The following is a 15,885-nucleotide window of genomic DNA, read 5'->3' as shown; positions in this document are numbered from 1 at the left end:
TTACATATACGTCTTGAGCATTTGCGTGTGTGAGTTCATCTACTGGTTACTATAGTTGTGTACATAGATAAGTCTCAAAGAGCACCATTGTTGCAGACAGTCTACCTGCACATGTATCCCAGCATGCATCTCTCTCGCTCTTCCTTCTTTTCTTTTGTAACACATCACCTTTTCACATTGACAATACTATCTGCATCAGGGGCGTCCACAGTACCACCCAGAAGGGCTGAAAACATCCTCCTCCACTGCAGGTCCTGAATGAGCCCCCATTTGATGCATCTCTCTCACACCAGTGTGTACACACAACCTATTCAGAGCTGATGAGCTGAGAGGAAACAACACATCCTCACTCACTCTGCGCACACACAAGTGACGGATGAGATGAGGACTACTGGCTTCACGTGAGACACAATAACATTAGATTCAGTCTATTTGAAGAATAATGAAGTGATAATGATAAGTATGTCCGTGGGAACAACAATCCTGTTAGCAGTGTTTTACTGAACAACTGAAATTCATCTGAAACTGCCCACTGGAAAGCTATGAAATCTTTTTAATTTCTCAATTGTTTTTGCAATAAGATCAAATGGAGATCAAATGGAGAAAATGACCCCAAAGAGATTTTAACTGAGACGGGATACTTCCTGAAAGAGCATTCTGGGCAATAACATTTCCCTCTAGGTGGCTTTGCTGTCGCTGACGTCTCTGTCATGATCTTCACCTTCACATTCCCACCTACCAGAGTGTTCCTGATCTCTTAATCTCCGGAGATTTTCTGGAGAAGCAAACCCTCACCGCATTAAATAATCTGAAAATATTTAGTTAAGGGATTAGGAGTGAAGCTTTTAAAGCTCCTCTGAGAATGAGGTGTGGCTGTCGACCCGTCTGTCGACGCTGAAGCTTCAAGTTTCACGAGAGAGGAGACCCACTTACATTTTGCCGTACATGCTGTTAACACCGACCTCAATAGATTAAAAATGTGACTTAAAGATGCTTAAGAGAACTGTTACTCTGTCCACTTTCTCTCAGGATATTCTCAGTGATTAAAAATTTTTTTGTTCATTTTAATAATAACTTAATGTCAGTATATATATTGGCTGGACAACAGTGAAAGTTATTTTTTTTATGGATTTTATTATTGGTTTGTGTCACTCTCTTTAATGTTCTTTTTTCTCAGTTTAAGTTTTTGTCTTGTTTTTAAACTCCCAGGTCAATGGGGTCATCAGTCTAAGGTAATCGCATTTAAAGGGATAGGTCACCCAAAAATCAAAAATTACTCACCCTCATTTTGTTCCTGTATGAGTTTCTTTCTTCTGTTGAACATGAAAGAAGAAATTTGTTGTAACCAGACATTGACGGTAGCCATTGATTTCAATCGTTTTTTTTTTTTTCTATTATGGAGGTCAATGGATACCGTCAACATTCTTTAAAATATCTTCTTTTGCGTTCAACAGAAGAAAAAAACTCATACAGGTTTGGAAAAACATGAGGGTAAGTAATGCAGACAGAATTTAAATTTTTTGGGTGAACTATCCCTTTAATGCCAGGTATAAACAGGGTCAAGGTCGAGCACGTTTTGAACAAGTTTTGGCACTGTTAAAATTTTTATGAAAACATACCATAGCCTGAACAAGAGAACACAGATTTGAACTCAACTAAGGTCAGTGAGAAAAAAACCCACATTGATAAAATCATAATTGTGTATAAAACACTGAAGTTTGCTGAATCTATTCAAAGAAGTCTAAAGGCTTTCTGATTCAGTGCTTCAGAATGTGCCGTCTCAGCACTGATGTTTCGGATTAAACCAGAACCTAGCGTCAGAAAGGACTCGCTCTGGCTAATGGAGCGATTAGAGAATCAGTACTGTGCCCTTGATAATTGTTCACAGTCGTTTGCCAAGGCTGATGATAAAGTGAAGTGGGAAATGGAGGAATGGGGTCGTGCTGTGTGGCACGGCAGGGTAAAGTCAGCTCCTCTGGCTGTTGGTTGTGATCTGTTCCCTGGTTGATTTCCATGAGATTGGGGACAGGTTGGTTACTCACAGCACTCTATCAGTCACCGCCATCAGTGCAGAAGCTCAGAGCCGCTGAGAAGGTAAAACGGGACACACACAGGGAATTGTGCACTTTTTTTTAAGGGCACCAGTCGAGGGCTCACTTTTTTCCCTAGGCGAGATAAGACATGCGAATAAAGCAAAATAAACTACAAACAATAGTAGTTCTTTTTATTTGTTTGAATAAAATTAAAACCGCATCTGACCTTGACAGCCGGTGATCATATTGCATTTTTTGTTGCATGAAAACATGGCATGTTGATAATGGCTCCTTTGTGTTCTTTGGGGAAAGAGTCATATAGGAGTTTCAAGTGACATGAGAGTGGGTGGATGATGACAGATTTTTCAGTCTAAAAGTAAATGATCTGAAGAAGTGTGATTAGATTGGACTAAGCAAATTTAGACATGAAGAGGTTGCAACTTCTAAATTGCTCAACCCTTTTAAAATGATTTATTTGGAAATTGTTGTGTTACACTAGAACTGTTCTCATTTTCATCCCATAAGCTATTTTATTTTATTGGATGTTGCAATAAATTCTCAGAAATCATTACATTTCTTTGCACACACACACTTTTTTTTTTTAGTGGGCCTTTTCCATATCGGTGGCCTGAGATATTCTGTGGACGTCAGCCAGTAAGTTGAGATGGAATTTCCCGATTACAGTCAAGACTTGAATTTTCTCTCCTCAGGAGGAGATAGCGATCGGTTCAGTTCATGTGTGCGTGCAGCTTTTCATTAAAGATGCCTTTGACTCGCAGACATATTCACACCGTGTTTTCAGGAGCAATCAACACAATGGCATCAATGAAAAGCATCTCAATACCTCGCTTTTCTTTACATTTCTTTCTTTCTTTTGTCCTATGTGCAGACTGAGTTTAGTGGAGCTCAGATTAGAGACAGTCGTGTCACTGCGGTGGAAAAACGAGTTTGACGGTTGCCAACCACCGTTACAAATGAAACACTCTGACAAGGTCAGCAGAGAGTCAGTGCAAAAGATGAAACACAACTTGGTGTCACATGACCGCAAAAAGCTCTTATCCAGGTCTTTCAATCATGGTAGGTGATTTTGAAATAGACCCACCTTGAAACACTGTTGAAAGCACAGACGGTCTCATAATGCCTTCTAACAAGCAAAGGCGTCTTTTTTTCTCTTCTTCGGGAGAATCAAAACTAGTCGGTTGCATCTGTGGAAAATTGCAAAATACAACTTGTCATAAAATAATGCAGGCAAATATATACAAATTATACAACAGTAATTTTAAATCAGGATCCTGACTGCATATTAAAGCTCATTTTGTAGAAACACTGGCACAGTGTTGCAGTTTTTCGCATCTGTTTCTTGCATTGCCCACAGATGAGGAAGCTGTTAACATTAGGAGCATTGCATTATGGGATACAGTGAAGTCATATAGGGTGGGTTGCTGGTGAGAGGGGAGGATTCTTGTACTTGTACTTGAGCACAAAATGTACAGCCTGTTTTCTAACATTTTCTGAGCCCCAAATGTGCATTTACTTGTAAATTGTAACATACTGCCCGGTCAGTACCCGAGTCTATGCTTGGATCATTATTGCAGTGATTTTTATGTTTCTTGCAATTTTATATGTTTGGCAATAGTTCTTCTAACCCTAATTGATGGAGTGTGTAGCTTTTCATTTCTTAAACAACCATGTATGAAGACACATCATGACCATATTCCAGATGTCAAGATTGTGAAAGAATGATTGTGAGAGAGAATGAAGAATCATTTTCACACATGAATCGTCTCCTCTGAGTCCAGATCTTAAATTCATTGTAAGTCTTTGGGATGTGCTGGAGGAGACTTTACAGAGAGCTGGACTCTTGCATTGACAATACAAGATCTGGACCAAAAACTGATGCACCTCTTGATGGAAATAACATTGCAACATCAAATTGTGGTTTGACAATTTATTACCGATGACAAAGCAGAATCCCAGCCAAAGAGATTCATCTGAAAGATACATAATATCTATAGGCAAATGAAAATGTACATGTTTAATTGCCCATATTTGAAGATGTCATAATAGTAACACTATGAATTCAAATTTAATGATTTCACCAATAGGTTTTAATGAAAAGGGTCTGAAATGCATCTAATTCGTGGAATTATTGAATAATAACCCACTGAATTACAATACGTATAAATAATATATATAAAATAATAATAACACTAGTAATAAAATGTGGGACCACTTAGTGGCATTTCTTTAAACCTCAAATTACCAAACTGTAATTTCTACTCCACAAATCTGTCCACACATCTAACAAATAGACACAAAAGATATTCACCATAATACAATGTCACTATTTTCTAGACACAAAATTAGATCATTAACCTCAAAATCTTGTTGATGTTCAGCTGAAATTGCTAAATTAAATATAGCGTAGAAACGTTGAGATCATCTTACCCCATCTTACCCTACCATTGAACAATAAAAGTTTTAGTTTTTAATTTTTTTTGGCAAAAAGAGGAAATTCCTGTTTATTTCATGCAAATATTCTCAGCATTACTTCTGCAAGCTGCCTGGCTCAAACACAAGCCACAACTAAAACAAATACAGCCTCGACTCTCTCTCTCTCTCTCTCTTAAAAATAAAGCTTATTTATTGGCATTGATGATGAAGAACCTTAAACATCCACGGAACCTTTCCATTCCACACAAGGTTCTTTATAGTTCTTTAGATTTTTCAAATGTTTTTGACACCAAATAGTTCTTTTAAGAACTGTTCACTGAAAGGTTCTTTGGGGAAGCAAAAATGGTTAATCACTTTTTTTTTTTTTACTTAATTTTTATGAATAAAACCCATCATTTTATGGACTTCCGGACAATAGTTTATATCCTTTAGTACGCCGGACTTCTAAAAGGTCAGTCAGTCCGGCCATCTTTCAAAGCCAAGCCTGCATATCATCACCCAAACAAACAGAAGAAGTGCTGAGCCCGTCGCTGGATCAGAACCGCAGGCTCCCTCAGCGGCCGTAGATGACTATAATATAAGAGCAAACCGAGACTGTTTAGAAGACACAGCCTGGGTCTGAAGACCGAGATGGGCTAAACGACAGAAATAGATGGGCAACACACACACACTTGTATAAGTGCTCAACAAACAGAGTAACCCTAAACTGCTGAGATCACATGCGCATCCATTAGCTCATTTCCCATGAAGCTGCACGTCAGGATGTGTTTGATGAATGGGGAAGAAACACACTAGTAAAGAAGAGTCATTTTGTGATTCTTTATTTCAGTGGTGTCAGAGACTCTAGTGTTAGGAAGTGCAGGCTCATTTTACCGAAACTGTTCTGTTGAACTCAATGAACTGTCAACAAAAAAGATTCAGCCATTCGATTGTATTAAAATACATATTTAAATAGTGGTTTTGAGAATAGTGTTTCAGCTCACAAACATCTAAATGTACAGCCTGAATGCACTGAAATCACTATGGAGAAGTGTCTGTCAAATGTAAATGATCTAACACTTATGATTTTGGATTAGACAGAATCTGCAAATCGCTCGACTGATTCATTAAAACATTACACTATTATAAACTGATTTCATACAGCCAAACTAAAAGGGTTTTTACATTGACATCAAGTGCGGTGACAAGATTGGGTTACACTTTATTTATTTATATACAAAGTTACATTGTAATTACTCATATAAGTACTGAGTAATATTAGTTAACTACATGTACTTATAGAGTTAGGGTAAACTACTTGTAATTATGCATAATTTACTGTTATTATTATAGTATAGTAACATGTCACCATAAAACAAAGTGTTACCCAAAATTGTTGTTCATGTAAAATATAAAATCAAACATTGAAAATTATTCATATTGTCATGAACCGTAATATTGAATAATTTTAAGATTTATTTTTTTGTAATAATAAAAAAAATATTTTATTTGTAAATGTCTATAGTTTAAAAATAGCCAACAATTCACGATACAAAACACTTTGTATTCAGCACAAAATCTCATTGCCAGTAAAGCAGTATTTAATGGCATGTTTTTTTATTTTTTTATTTATGGTTTTTGAAGATGAGGGCTTGTCATGCAACCTGTCAAACACAAAACCTTTGACGTCAGCAACAACAAAAGATATGGAAGCGTTTCCTCCTCCCTTTTCAAATTTGATAAGCCTATTTATTTTTTTATCCTATTGCAATGCACAATTATATATAGCAACCCATCAGCTGGTCTATGAGATATTAAGACTGCTCTGGAAGCACATGATGATGTTTTGTTCTGTGTGTGGTGCTTGTGAATGAGTGTGTGATGGTAGTCCAGCAGTGCAGGAGACGTCAGGCTGTGGTTTCACGCTCTGACTGTATAGAGCATCTCACGGCGCCTGCTGTCTGACTGAGACATTCAAACCCTGTGGCCTGAAATACAGCTAATCGTGTTTGACTTGGACCAGATTAATGATCTTCCGAGGTGTGGAGGACAATCATAACTAACAAAAGTCAAAACTAGTTCTACACAACAAAGCGTGTACCATAATAACCCATAATTAGCTTCAGGGTTTGACATTCGTCTCTTCTTGTGATGCTGTGAGCGTGTTCCATCATCATCATCATCAGAAAATTAGGATTTTGTGTATAGGATTATGTCTGAGACGTGGATTAAGGTGTTCAAAGATGTGATGTATTTCTTTACCAGCTCTTTGTTTGCCTGCAAAGTCTTAAAAAAACACAATGATATGAATATCATCATTCTTTAAAGCCTTTTGTATACAATGGGGTCCAAAAGTCTGAGACATTCTGTCTGTCTGTCTATTTATCTATCTATATATATCTGTCTGTCTGTCTGTGAAACCAAGGGAAATCATGTTTACGCATGGAAATCATGTCATCATAAGCGCTTGCTTTATAAAACGATATCGCTTTTTAGCTATAGAAAACATCAACATTTTTACAGTAAACTTATGCATATAGATTTCTTTACAATATCCCAGCTAGTTTCTGGTTCCCAGAACAGACATCCAAACGTTCTATGTTGGCTGTGAAAATGGACAAAGAACAGCATTTATTTGAAATATAAATCTCTTGTAACATTATAAATGTCTTGAATGATTTCTGAAGGATCATGTGAGACTGAAGACTGGAGAAATGATGTGGAAAATTCAGCTTTGATCACAGGAACACAATATATGAAAATATATAAAAACAGTTATATTATATTACTAGGATATTGGCTATACTTATAAAGCACATGTTAATTTAGCCTTATTCTGCATGATCATCTTCTACATCCATTAATCCTTCATAATATCTAAACTTAACAACTACCTTTACTAAAAATGAGGGTTTTTGAGGCAAAAGTCATAGTTAATATAGTTAGTTAATAGTGAGAGTTGGACCCTGATCTAAAGTGTGAATATATGATAATGTATGTCATAAAAGTTTTTTTTTTTTTAATTTCATTTAAATCGGGAAATAAACAGTTTTGGGGTTTTAAAAATGTAAACTTGACACACATATAGGCTACATATATACACACAAATCAATTTTTAAAACCCCAAAACTGTTTATTTCCCAATTTAAATGAAAGAAAAGAAGAAAAAAATCTAGATTTCAATGAAGTTTCAAACTTGTGGGTTCCACTGGCTATATTATGTGAATCATAAATGTCATTGACAGATTGATGTCAATCTTCATTGCAACACTTTTGACTGCTGGGCCTTACAGATTGAGTCTTATATTTCAAACAGTCTCATGGAGCATACTGTAACTCTTTTATTTAGCATTTTTGCTTATTGATCATGTGATGGTAAAACACGTTGGTTCACAGAGCTGAGCTGAGAGTATAGAGAGCCTGTCTGCAACTGTCAAGAGGATCAAGAAGCTCTAGACGGGACAGATAAGAACCAATAGGACCAAAAAGTTTGCCCACGGTTAATAACCAACTTTTTTCCAGGATATAGTTGTTTTCAGGGTGTGCCTAGTTTTATTTGATATCCCTCTGTGTAAATATCGATAGCAAGTGATGCATGCTTAGATCTACAAGCGTTCAAATCTGCAATAAAACGTTTGGTTTTACTTGAGCACATATATTTGAGTCTTTGTTTTGTTAAAAAAACGGTGACATTTACAGTAAGGTCTCATTTGTTGACATTAGTTAATGTATTAACCATGAACTAATGAGCAAGACATTTGTTATTAATCTTTGTTAACGTTAGTTATAATCAAATTACTGTCCTTCATGTTAGTTCACAGTGCATGTTAACAAATACAACTTTTGAATTTGAATAATGTGTTAGTACATTTTGAAATGAACGTGAATTAAGATTAATAAATGCTGTAATTATTATTAATTCTTAGCCTAGTTTGTATAATGAAACCTTACTGCAGTGTTACCCCCCCCCCCCCCCCCAAAAAAAACAACAACAACAACTGCTTTTTATAACTGTGTAATAATTTGATTCTACATTCTACACCTCGTTCAAATGACTTCATTTAGCATACCCTTAATTATGAATCCAAGCAGTTGCCTTATGCTAAAAGTAAACCCAGATGTTCAAGTTCAACACACTTCACAGTGTGAACTTCATCTGACAGACGCAGTAAAAATATGCTAATTAAAAGATTTTGCGGGATTTTGAAGTGCTGAATTCAGTCCTGCCGATTTAGAACAAATGTAAACGCCAGATTTTCTTTAAAAAAGCGCTAAAACGTCAAACCCAAAGCCCCAATTTTTTGCTTTATTATTATAATTATCATTAATAGAAAAGAAAAAGAAAATCGAACAACTAACAAGTGGAAAGGTATATTGCATGCTCAATGCATAAAATTACAAATAAAATAAACCAAAGTAAATTGCTTCCTTCATTTTTTAAAATCAGCTTAGATGTTTAAGTTATTTCAATTTAAATAAGCCTACATTAAGCTGACTTAAAAAAAAAAAGTTGAATCTGGTATAACTAGCTTAACTTATTTTGATGAGCTAAAGGCAAAACATATGTTGTCCTAACTTATTGATCATATATATAGGCCTTTTTTTTTTTTTACAGTGTACACCAATAAAATACTCATTTAATATCGTTAAATAGTACAAAGCAAATAAAAATGTTAACTCAACATTCAGCAAGTAAAAAAATAATAATCTGGAAATATTCCGTATAAATGCCCGTCAGGAAATATGATGCATTTTCGTTTGTTCTCCTTCGTTCTCTCAAATTTTATTGTATTTAATAGTTGTAAGGCCTATTTCCTTTGTTTTGTGTATTTATTTAACATAATAGGCATATGTTAAGACACGATAATGCATCTTAGCTCGCATTCGTTACTCGCCAAAAAAACCTGCTATTTTTATAAAGCAATTTAGTTGATGTTATTATTCATCGTATATATCTTTTACATTTAAGGTCAGCTAAACGGACCTGTGGCAACAGTTTGATAGCATCGTCCATCTGTTTATTCACAAGGTTTTCAGCGTGAAATCCCACATAATCTCTCTGTAAACATGTTATCTGACTGTGACCGCTGAGTAGAGACCAGCCATAGAATTGATACGCTGAAAGACAGTTCACTTTTGACATGCCTTTATTAAGCAGAAATGAATTTATAAAAATATATATATATATAGGCCTACAGGCCATTCAATATCATACAGTCACGAAAATGCAATGACAGACAGTTTCATTTCATTTCCATAAGGCGCATGACTATAACAATGTTGCAGCCTGACGCCAAATTTATTTACACCAAAGAACAAGAAAAAAAAGTCCACTGCAAATATTGCAGAAATCCTCTGTGGTGTCTCTGTCTCCACAGCTTCAGATCCCACTTCTCCATGATGGTGTGAAACATTCAGGTGTGTTTTATCTTTGAAGGATGAACAGATGATAGTTTTCTCTGCTGGTCTTTGTGTTCTTATGACTCTGAGAGTCCATGAACGTCGTGCTGCTGTTTGCTCAGAGGACTCTTTCTTTCTACAGCTGGAGCCAAAAGAGAAAGGAGTGTTTATGTAGCAAACAAGATGAAAATGAGCCTTTCAGCTGATAACTTCCTTTATAAAGTCAGAGTGACATGCACTGCAGTTTTTGGGGGGTAAATTTAAAGAGACACATTGCATTAAAGGGATGTCATTACTTGCTCACCCTTACGTTGTTCCAAACCTGTATGAGTTTCTTTCTTCTGTTGGACACAAAAGAAGATATTTTGAAGAATATTGGTAATCAAACAGCCATTGACTTCCAGTAGAAAAAAAAAATACTATGTAAGTCTAGGCTATTGTCAACTGTCTGGTTACCAACGTTCTTTAAAATAACTTCTTTTGTGTTCCGCAGAAGAAAGAAACTCATACAGGTTTGGAACAACTTGAGGGTGAGTAAATGATGACAGAATTGGGTGAACTACTCCCTTTAAGTTATAAAACTGGCAGCTGTGTGCATTAAAATTGGCGTAAAGACAAAGCAGTGTTGCCATGCCGTCACAGTAAACAGCAAATAATGCAATTAATGTGCTAAATTAATGAGCTAAATTAACATAAACTGCAATATAAAACACCTTAATACATATAAAATAAGCATAAAGAATATTTTTTTATAAAATATAAACATATAGGCCTATGATTGTTTACGCAGGGAAATCATGTCATCATATGTGCTTGCTTTATAAAAAGAGATCGCTTTTTAGCTATAAAAAACATCAACGTTTTTTTATGCATATAGATTTCTTAACAATATTCCAGCTAACAATTTTTGGGTTTTAGAACGTTCTGTGAACGTTCTGGTTCCCAGAACAGACATCCAAACGTTCTATGTTGGTTATAGCAGGAAAGTTTTCTTTACGCAAACAGAACGTTCCCTGTTGGTTTGCAGAACGTTCCCCTATAACCTTCACTTTAAAGAGTGATCAGTTGACTCAACTTAACCTAACTGCTTAATTGAAAAGTTAAGTTATGTGGAACTGTCAAGTTCACATAACTTTTTTTTTTTTTTTTAGCATTAAGTTTATTAATAATTTCAAGGCAACGGGTTTCCTCACTTTAAATAAAATAAAAAAAAGTTAAGTCAACTGATCACTTTTTACAGTGTTCCCACTATTCTCAGAACGTTCTCATTTACTCTGGTATAATTTACCCTGATGTACACGTCATCATCCAGCACTGCCGCGTCCCATAAGCGGCATGGAAGACGGATGGATGAAGTCAATAATCAGTACAAACCATGTCTTGTTTCGATCTAAATAATCCAAGCACATAAATCAATATAAATAGGATTAAATTAGATTAAATTTGTCCATTGATAGGCTATATAAGATTTCGTAGAGTTTGTATCACTGTACTACAATAACCCAAATTTTACGTTGCTTCAGCTACAGATAACTTATTGAATGACTTCAATAACACAATCTAGGACTTTTAAAATATGGCATTTATTCAGAGACATTAAAAAAACGAATTAACAATTTTTTGATTTTAGGATAAAATTATTAATTTCTTAGAACTGAATTGAGCAGTTTAGCGGGACATATTTAGCTTTTTATTTCTATAGCCTAAGTTGTAGCTTACAAACTAATATGTTTTCCTGCAGCGATTTTACATTCTTTTTCCGTTAAGGTTCCTATTGTGATGTTTATTGCAAAACCATAGCCTACTAACACACATATTGTACTAAACTTTTGAAAAGTGATTTCTTGTTTGTGTGCAGAGGTCATCATGTGGATGACTGAGTGTTCAGGACAGGTGGCCTCTTACCGTCCCGGGCCGGGTTTTTGAAGGCTATGGCGCAGTGCAGGTTTGGGCTCTGGATCATGGCCCCGGTGTTCGGATGGCTGAGGCTCGCGCCCTGAGACTGCCAGTGCCCGTAATTCCCGGCGGGCCCTCCGTAAACCCCGTACTGATTAGCGGAGTACGCGCACGCGGGAACATATCCCGATAAATTTGATGAAGCCTGAAAACAATTAAAGGTATCATTTAGAATTGTATACCTTTGCACCAAGAAAAAACCAAAGACAGAAAATTATATTATGAGAAAATAAAATGAAATCAACAAGTTTGTGATCATGCAATAATACTCGATGGAACGTACAAGATCAATTCTGAATAAACAATTTAGAAAAAGAGAGTATGAACATTAAACCAAGGTTTTAAGATCCACAAGATCTCTCCACTTTAAAAAAATAAATAAAGATTATTTATTGGCATCTAGTTTCATGAAGAACCTTTCCATTTCACAAAAGGTTCTTTTAAATTGAAAAAAAAAATGAAACCTTCACAGTTCACACTATCGCTGCGAAAAAACAACCTTTTTATTTTTATATCGCTTGCTTATATTGGAAATTAAACAAGTAATTGTGTGAATTTACAATTACTCATGCTAGAATAAATAAAGCATAAATTAAAAGTTCACCTGGTTGTACTTAATGTCACTTTCTGGTTTGTCGATGCCGTTGACTCCGTGCACGGAAGGAAATGAAGATCTGTTAACGCCCGTCCAGTCCTCCATTTTCTGCTGGTAACTCTCTGTTCCAGCAATGGCTGTAAAACATTAAATAAATCAAAACGCATTTTAGTAGTTGCAGCTGCATCACGTTAACAGCAACAGTTCAAAGATTGGGATTTCACGATGATGCACTCTGATCTTGGAGTAAACACTGAGATAAAGAATTGAGCTTCTTGGCTCAGTCTGAAAATGATGGTCTTCTTGCTATAATGCAAACAACATTAGTCACATTTAGAAATAGAAACTCTATAAATGCATTATCAGAGTGTTGATTTATTTAAACGTGGGCCTCAAATTCTGCTCAGCTGAAGCTCAGTTATTCCTTATAGGAGTTATATTTTTTATTCTCTGTAATCATGCTTTAAGAAGAACCTAAACACTGATCTGAAGAAGCTGTAATATTACTCAGCAGGAAAAGATTTTAATCTCCAGACAGCAGAAGCAACAGAACAAAAGTACAGCGATATAAACGATTCCCCATTATGGCAAGCCGTTTTGACTTTTAGGCTACTCTTTCCCAGGATATGAATTCTTGATATCAGCAATTACATTTTCACTAGTGTAAATGTTCATTATTGATATCATGAGGTCATCACTTGATATCAAGAATTACATTTCAACTAGTAAAAATTATAATTCTTGATATCTGTAATGTATTTTCACTGGTTAAATGTCACAATCGGCTGCCATTCAAATGAAATTGTTGATATCAAGAATCGATTTCTTAAAGAAATGCAATTTTTACTAGTAAAAAACATTTTTTATATATATATCATTGATTGAGTGGTTACTAGTGCAAACGTATATGTTCTTGATATCAACAATTGAATAACCACTAGTAAAAATTATAATTTTTGATAATAATTCGATTGTCACTATATTGACAATGTTAATTTCTGATGTCATGAATGTGATTAGTAAGAAAGCCATTTTAGATATCTGAAATTCCTCTGCTAATTATTGCTATATCAGAAACACATTTTCAGATATCAGAAATAATAAATGTAACATTTTGAAAAACATTTACAGATATCAAGAATTAACATTTAAAATAGTGAAAATATTTTTACTAGTAAAGTTATTAGGCTATTGATATCAAAAATTATGATTTTTACTAGTAAGAATTGTATTTCTGATATGTGAAATTGGAATTTCAACTAAGAAATCAATTCTTGATATCAACAACTGAATCTGAATGGCAGCCTATGGTGACGTTTAGTGAAAATACAATTACAGACATCAAGAATTTAGTTGAACTTTAATGATTGATATTAACACGCTGGCATTCCCTCGCAATATTTCGTCAACACGGGAACTTTTGTTGGATGTCAACTGAACAAAAAACTGGTAAGATCTAGCTGATGATAAATGAACACTTTTTAATATGTTCCTATCAATCAAAATAGCATCATGCATTGCGCGTAAAATCGTAGCAAACGTTTACGCGGCTTCGATAAGGACGGTCCATGGATAATTGATAATACGGAAGGTGTGAATACCTGCGGGATCCATGAAAGCCCGTATTCCTAATATGTTGCTGACGGTGTGCACGGAGGGCCAGGCCCGGGACAGGCTGACAGACACCCCCGGAGGACTGCCCAGTTTGGAACCGGTCGGGGACATGGCGTTCGGGTAGGAGTATGGATACACGGGGTTATAGGAGATCTGCGGTGGAGAGGGTTTGCTGTCATACTGACTCGGCTGAGACAGGTTCCCGATCTTGTTTCTTAAAATGCGGCTGATGGAGCTCACAGACGGAACGTTGTATTTGTCGCACACTCCGTCGGCCAGCAGTCTGTCGCGTATTTCCCAAGCAAATATTCCAGGATCGCCCTGTTTATAATCCCGTATGCTCTTCACCACGTTTGGCGTCGTGACCCGGGGTTTACTCCCACCGATAGCACCAGGTAAAATAGAGCCGGTCTCGTTGTACCTGGCCAGGATTTTGCTCACACACCCGTGAGAGACCCGGAGCTGTCGACTTATGTCACACGGCCTGATCCCGAGCTGCGCCAGTTCGACGATTCGGATCCGGATCGCATTGGGAAGAGGCCGACCGTTGACAAACACACCGCCGAGCTGGTTCACCTCCCCGTACGTCTGATCTGCAAGAGATTCATCATATTCAGCTAGGCCTATACAGTGCAGTTTTTATAGCTATCATAATAATAATAATAGGCCTAAGTTTTATTTATAAAGCGCCTTTCCCAAAGCTCAAGGTCGCTGTAAAGGAGATAATACATAAACACAGCATCAAACATAAATACATGCCTACATACAAATACACATTTTTATATTACCCTACAATTTTGCCTTGCATTGCGGCGTTTGCCTAAATGAAACGATCATCATGCACTCAACATAATAATAAAAAATAAATTCTCCAGGATTTCATAAAGAATATTTTATAATCCATTATTATATCATGAACTATTTTACGGAAAGGTGTCTTTGAAATCAAATGGGGTTTCTGGCGGTTCATCATTAAAAATTAAAAATTAAAAAAATTAAAAACAACAACAACAACAACAACAACAACAGGGAATTATTAGGGAACAAAACCAGGCACAAATGAATAAAACGCACACAAATATGTAGGCAATATCTAAAAAAGATTTCGATTTAGACTATTTTTAAGAGTGCATAAAGTGTTTGGGAGTATAAACAGGCCTGCTTTAATCTAACGTTTGTCTGGGTAGCCTAATTTATCGAATACTTATAATATTTTATAAGAATCGTGTGCCCTTTCTCGCATTCAAAAATGAATAGCCTACATCATATGATCGGTGTGGATGCATCTATATGTATGTTATTCTCTATTCCTGTCCAACAGATCAAGAGGAACTTACCCATTTGCATTGTGATATTTCCCTACAGTGGTTGTGCTCCTTTAACCTTTAACTGTGCTGCTGTGTCCCGTGCAGCATTGGAGAGGTTTCCCCGTGTCTCCCGCTAGGACTGCCCTCTTCTTCTGCTTTTTTTATGGCTGAAGTGTCTGAGTTTAGGACTGAGCAGGTTTTTACAGTAATCTTTGATCCACTTGAGAAACTACGTCCGTCCAGGAGACTGGCTCGTGCGCTCAATTTGACGCGTCACGAGCATCAATCACGCTAGACAGCGCGTGACTCCGCCCCCATCCTCATCAAGGATATATGCAGAATCAGAATCTACTTTTCCTGCCATTTTAGAAGCGACCATATGCAAAAACTTCACTGAAAATTGTGGTATTTTAAATAGCGAAGTTATGTCAAGAATAAGATTCCCCAAAATCCCCAAATCGTAATATTTACATTAATATCGTTAGCCTAATGCCTATGCAAATACGTTATGTAGTAAAGCATATGCAGACCTTTAGGACTAATACAA

At 36.1% G+C, this 15,885-nt stretch overlaps 1 protein-coding gene across 1 annotated transcript; it reads right to left on the bottom strand.

Moving 5' to 3' along the window:
- Positions 1-9,597: 9,597 nt before the first annotated feature.
- On the bottom strand, positions 9,598-15,557 carry pax1b (paired box 1b). Its single transcript, XM_084431444.1, has 5 exons — positions 15,369-15,557; positions 14,019-14,624; positions 12,427-12,554; positions 11,772-11,967; positions 9,598-10,008 (listed from the first exon to the last, which is right to left on the bottom strand). The coding sequence occupies exons 1-5, from the start codon at positions 15,376-15,378 to the stop codon at positions 9,944-9,946; spliced, it is 1,005 nt and encodes a 334-aa protein (XP_084287570.1). The 5' UTR covers positions 15,379-15,557; the 3' UTR covers positions 9,598-9,943.
- Positions 15,558-15,885: the final 328 nt, after the last annotated feature.

This window comes from Rutilus rutilus, assembly GCF_951802725.1.
Source record: "Rutilus rutilus genome assembly, chromosome: 15".
NCBI lineage: Eukaryota > Metazoa > Chordata > Actinopteri > Cypriniformes > Leuciscidae > Rutilus > Rutilus rutilus.
The sequence above is the reverse complement of the archived record's forward strand: the minus strand, read 5'-3'. Positions and strand labels throughout refer to the sequence as shown.

Coding starts and splice junctions, on each gene's coding strand:
- pax1b (XM_084431444.1), bottom strand. Junction 12,555..14,018: donor GGCTTTCATGGATCCCGCAG/GTATTCACACCT, acceptor AATGTTTTACAG/CCATTGCTGGAACAGAGAGT. Junction 11,968..12,426: donor GTGACATTAAGTACAACCAG/GTGAACTTTTAA, acceptor AATTGTTTTCAG/GCTTCATCAAATTTATCGGG.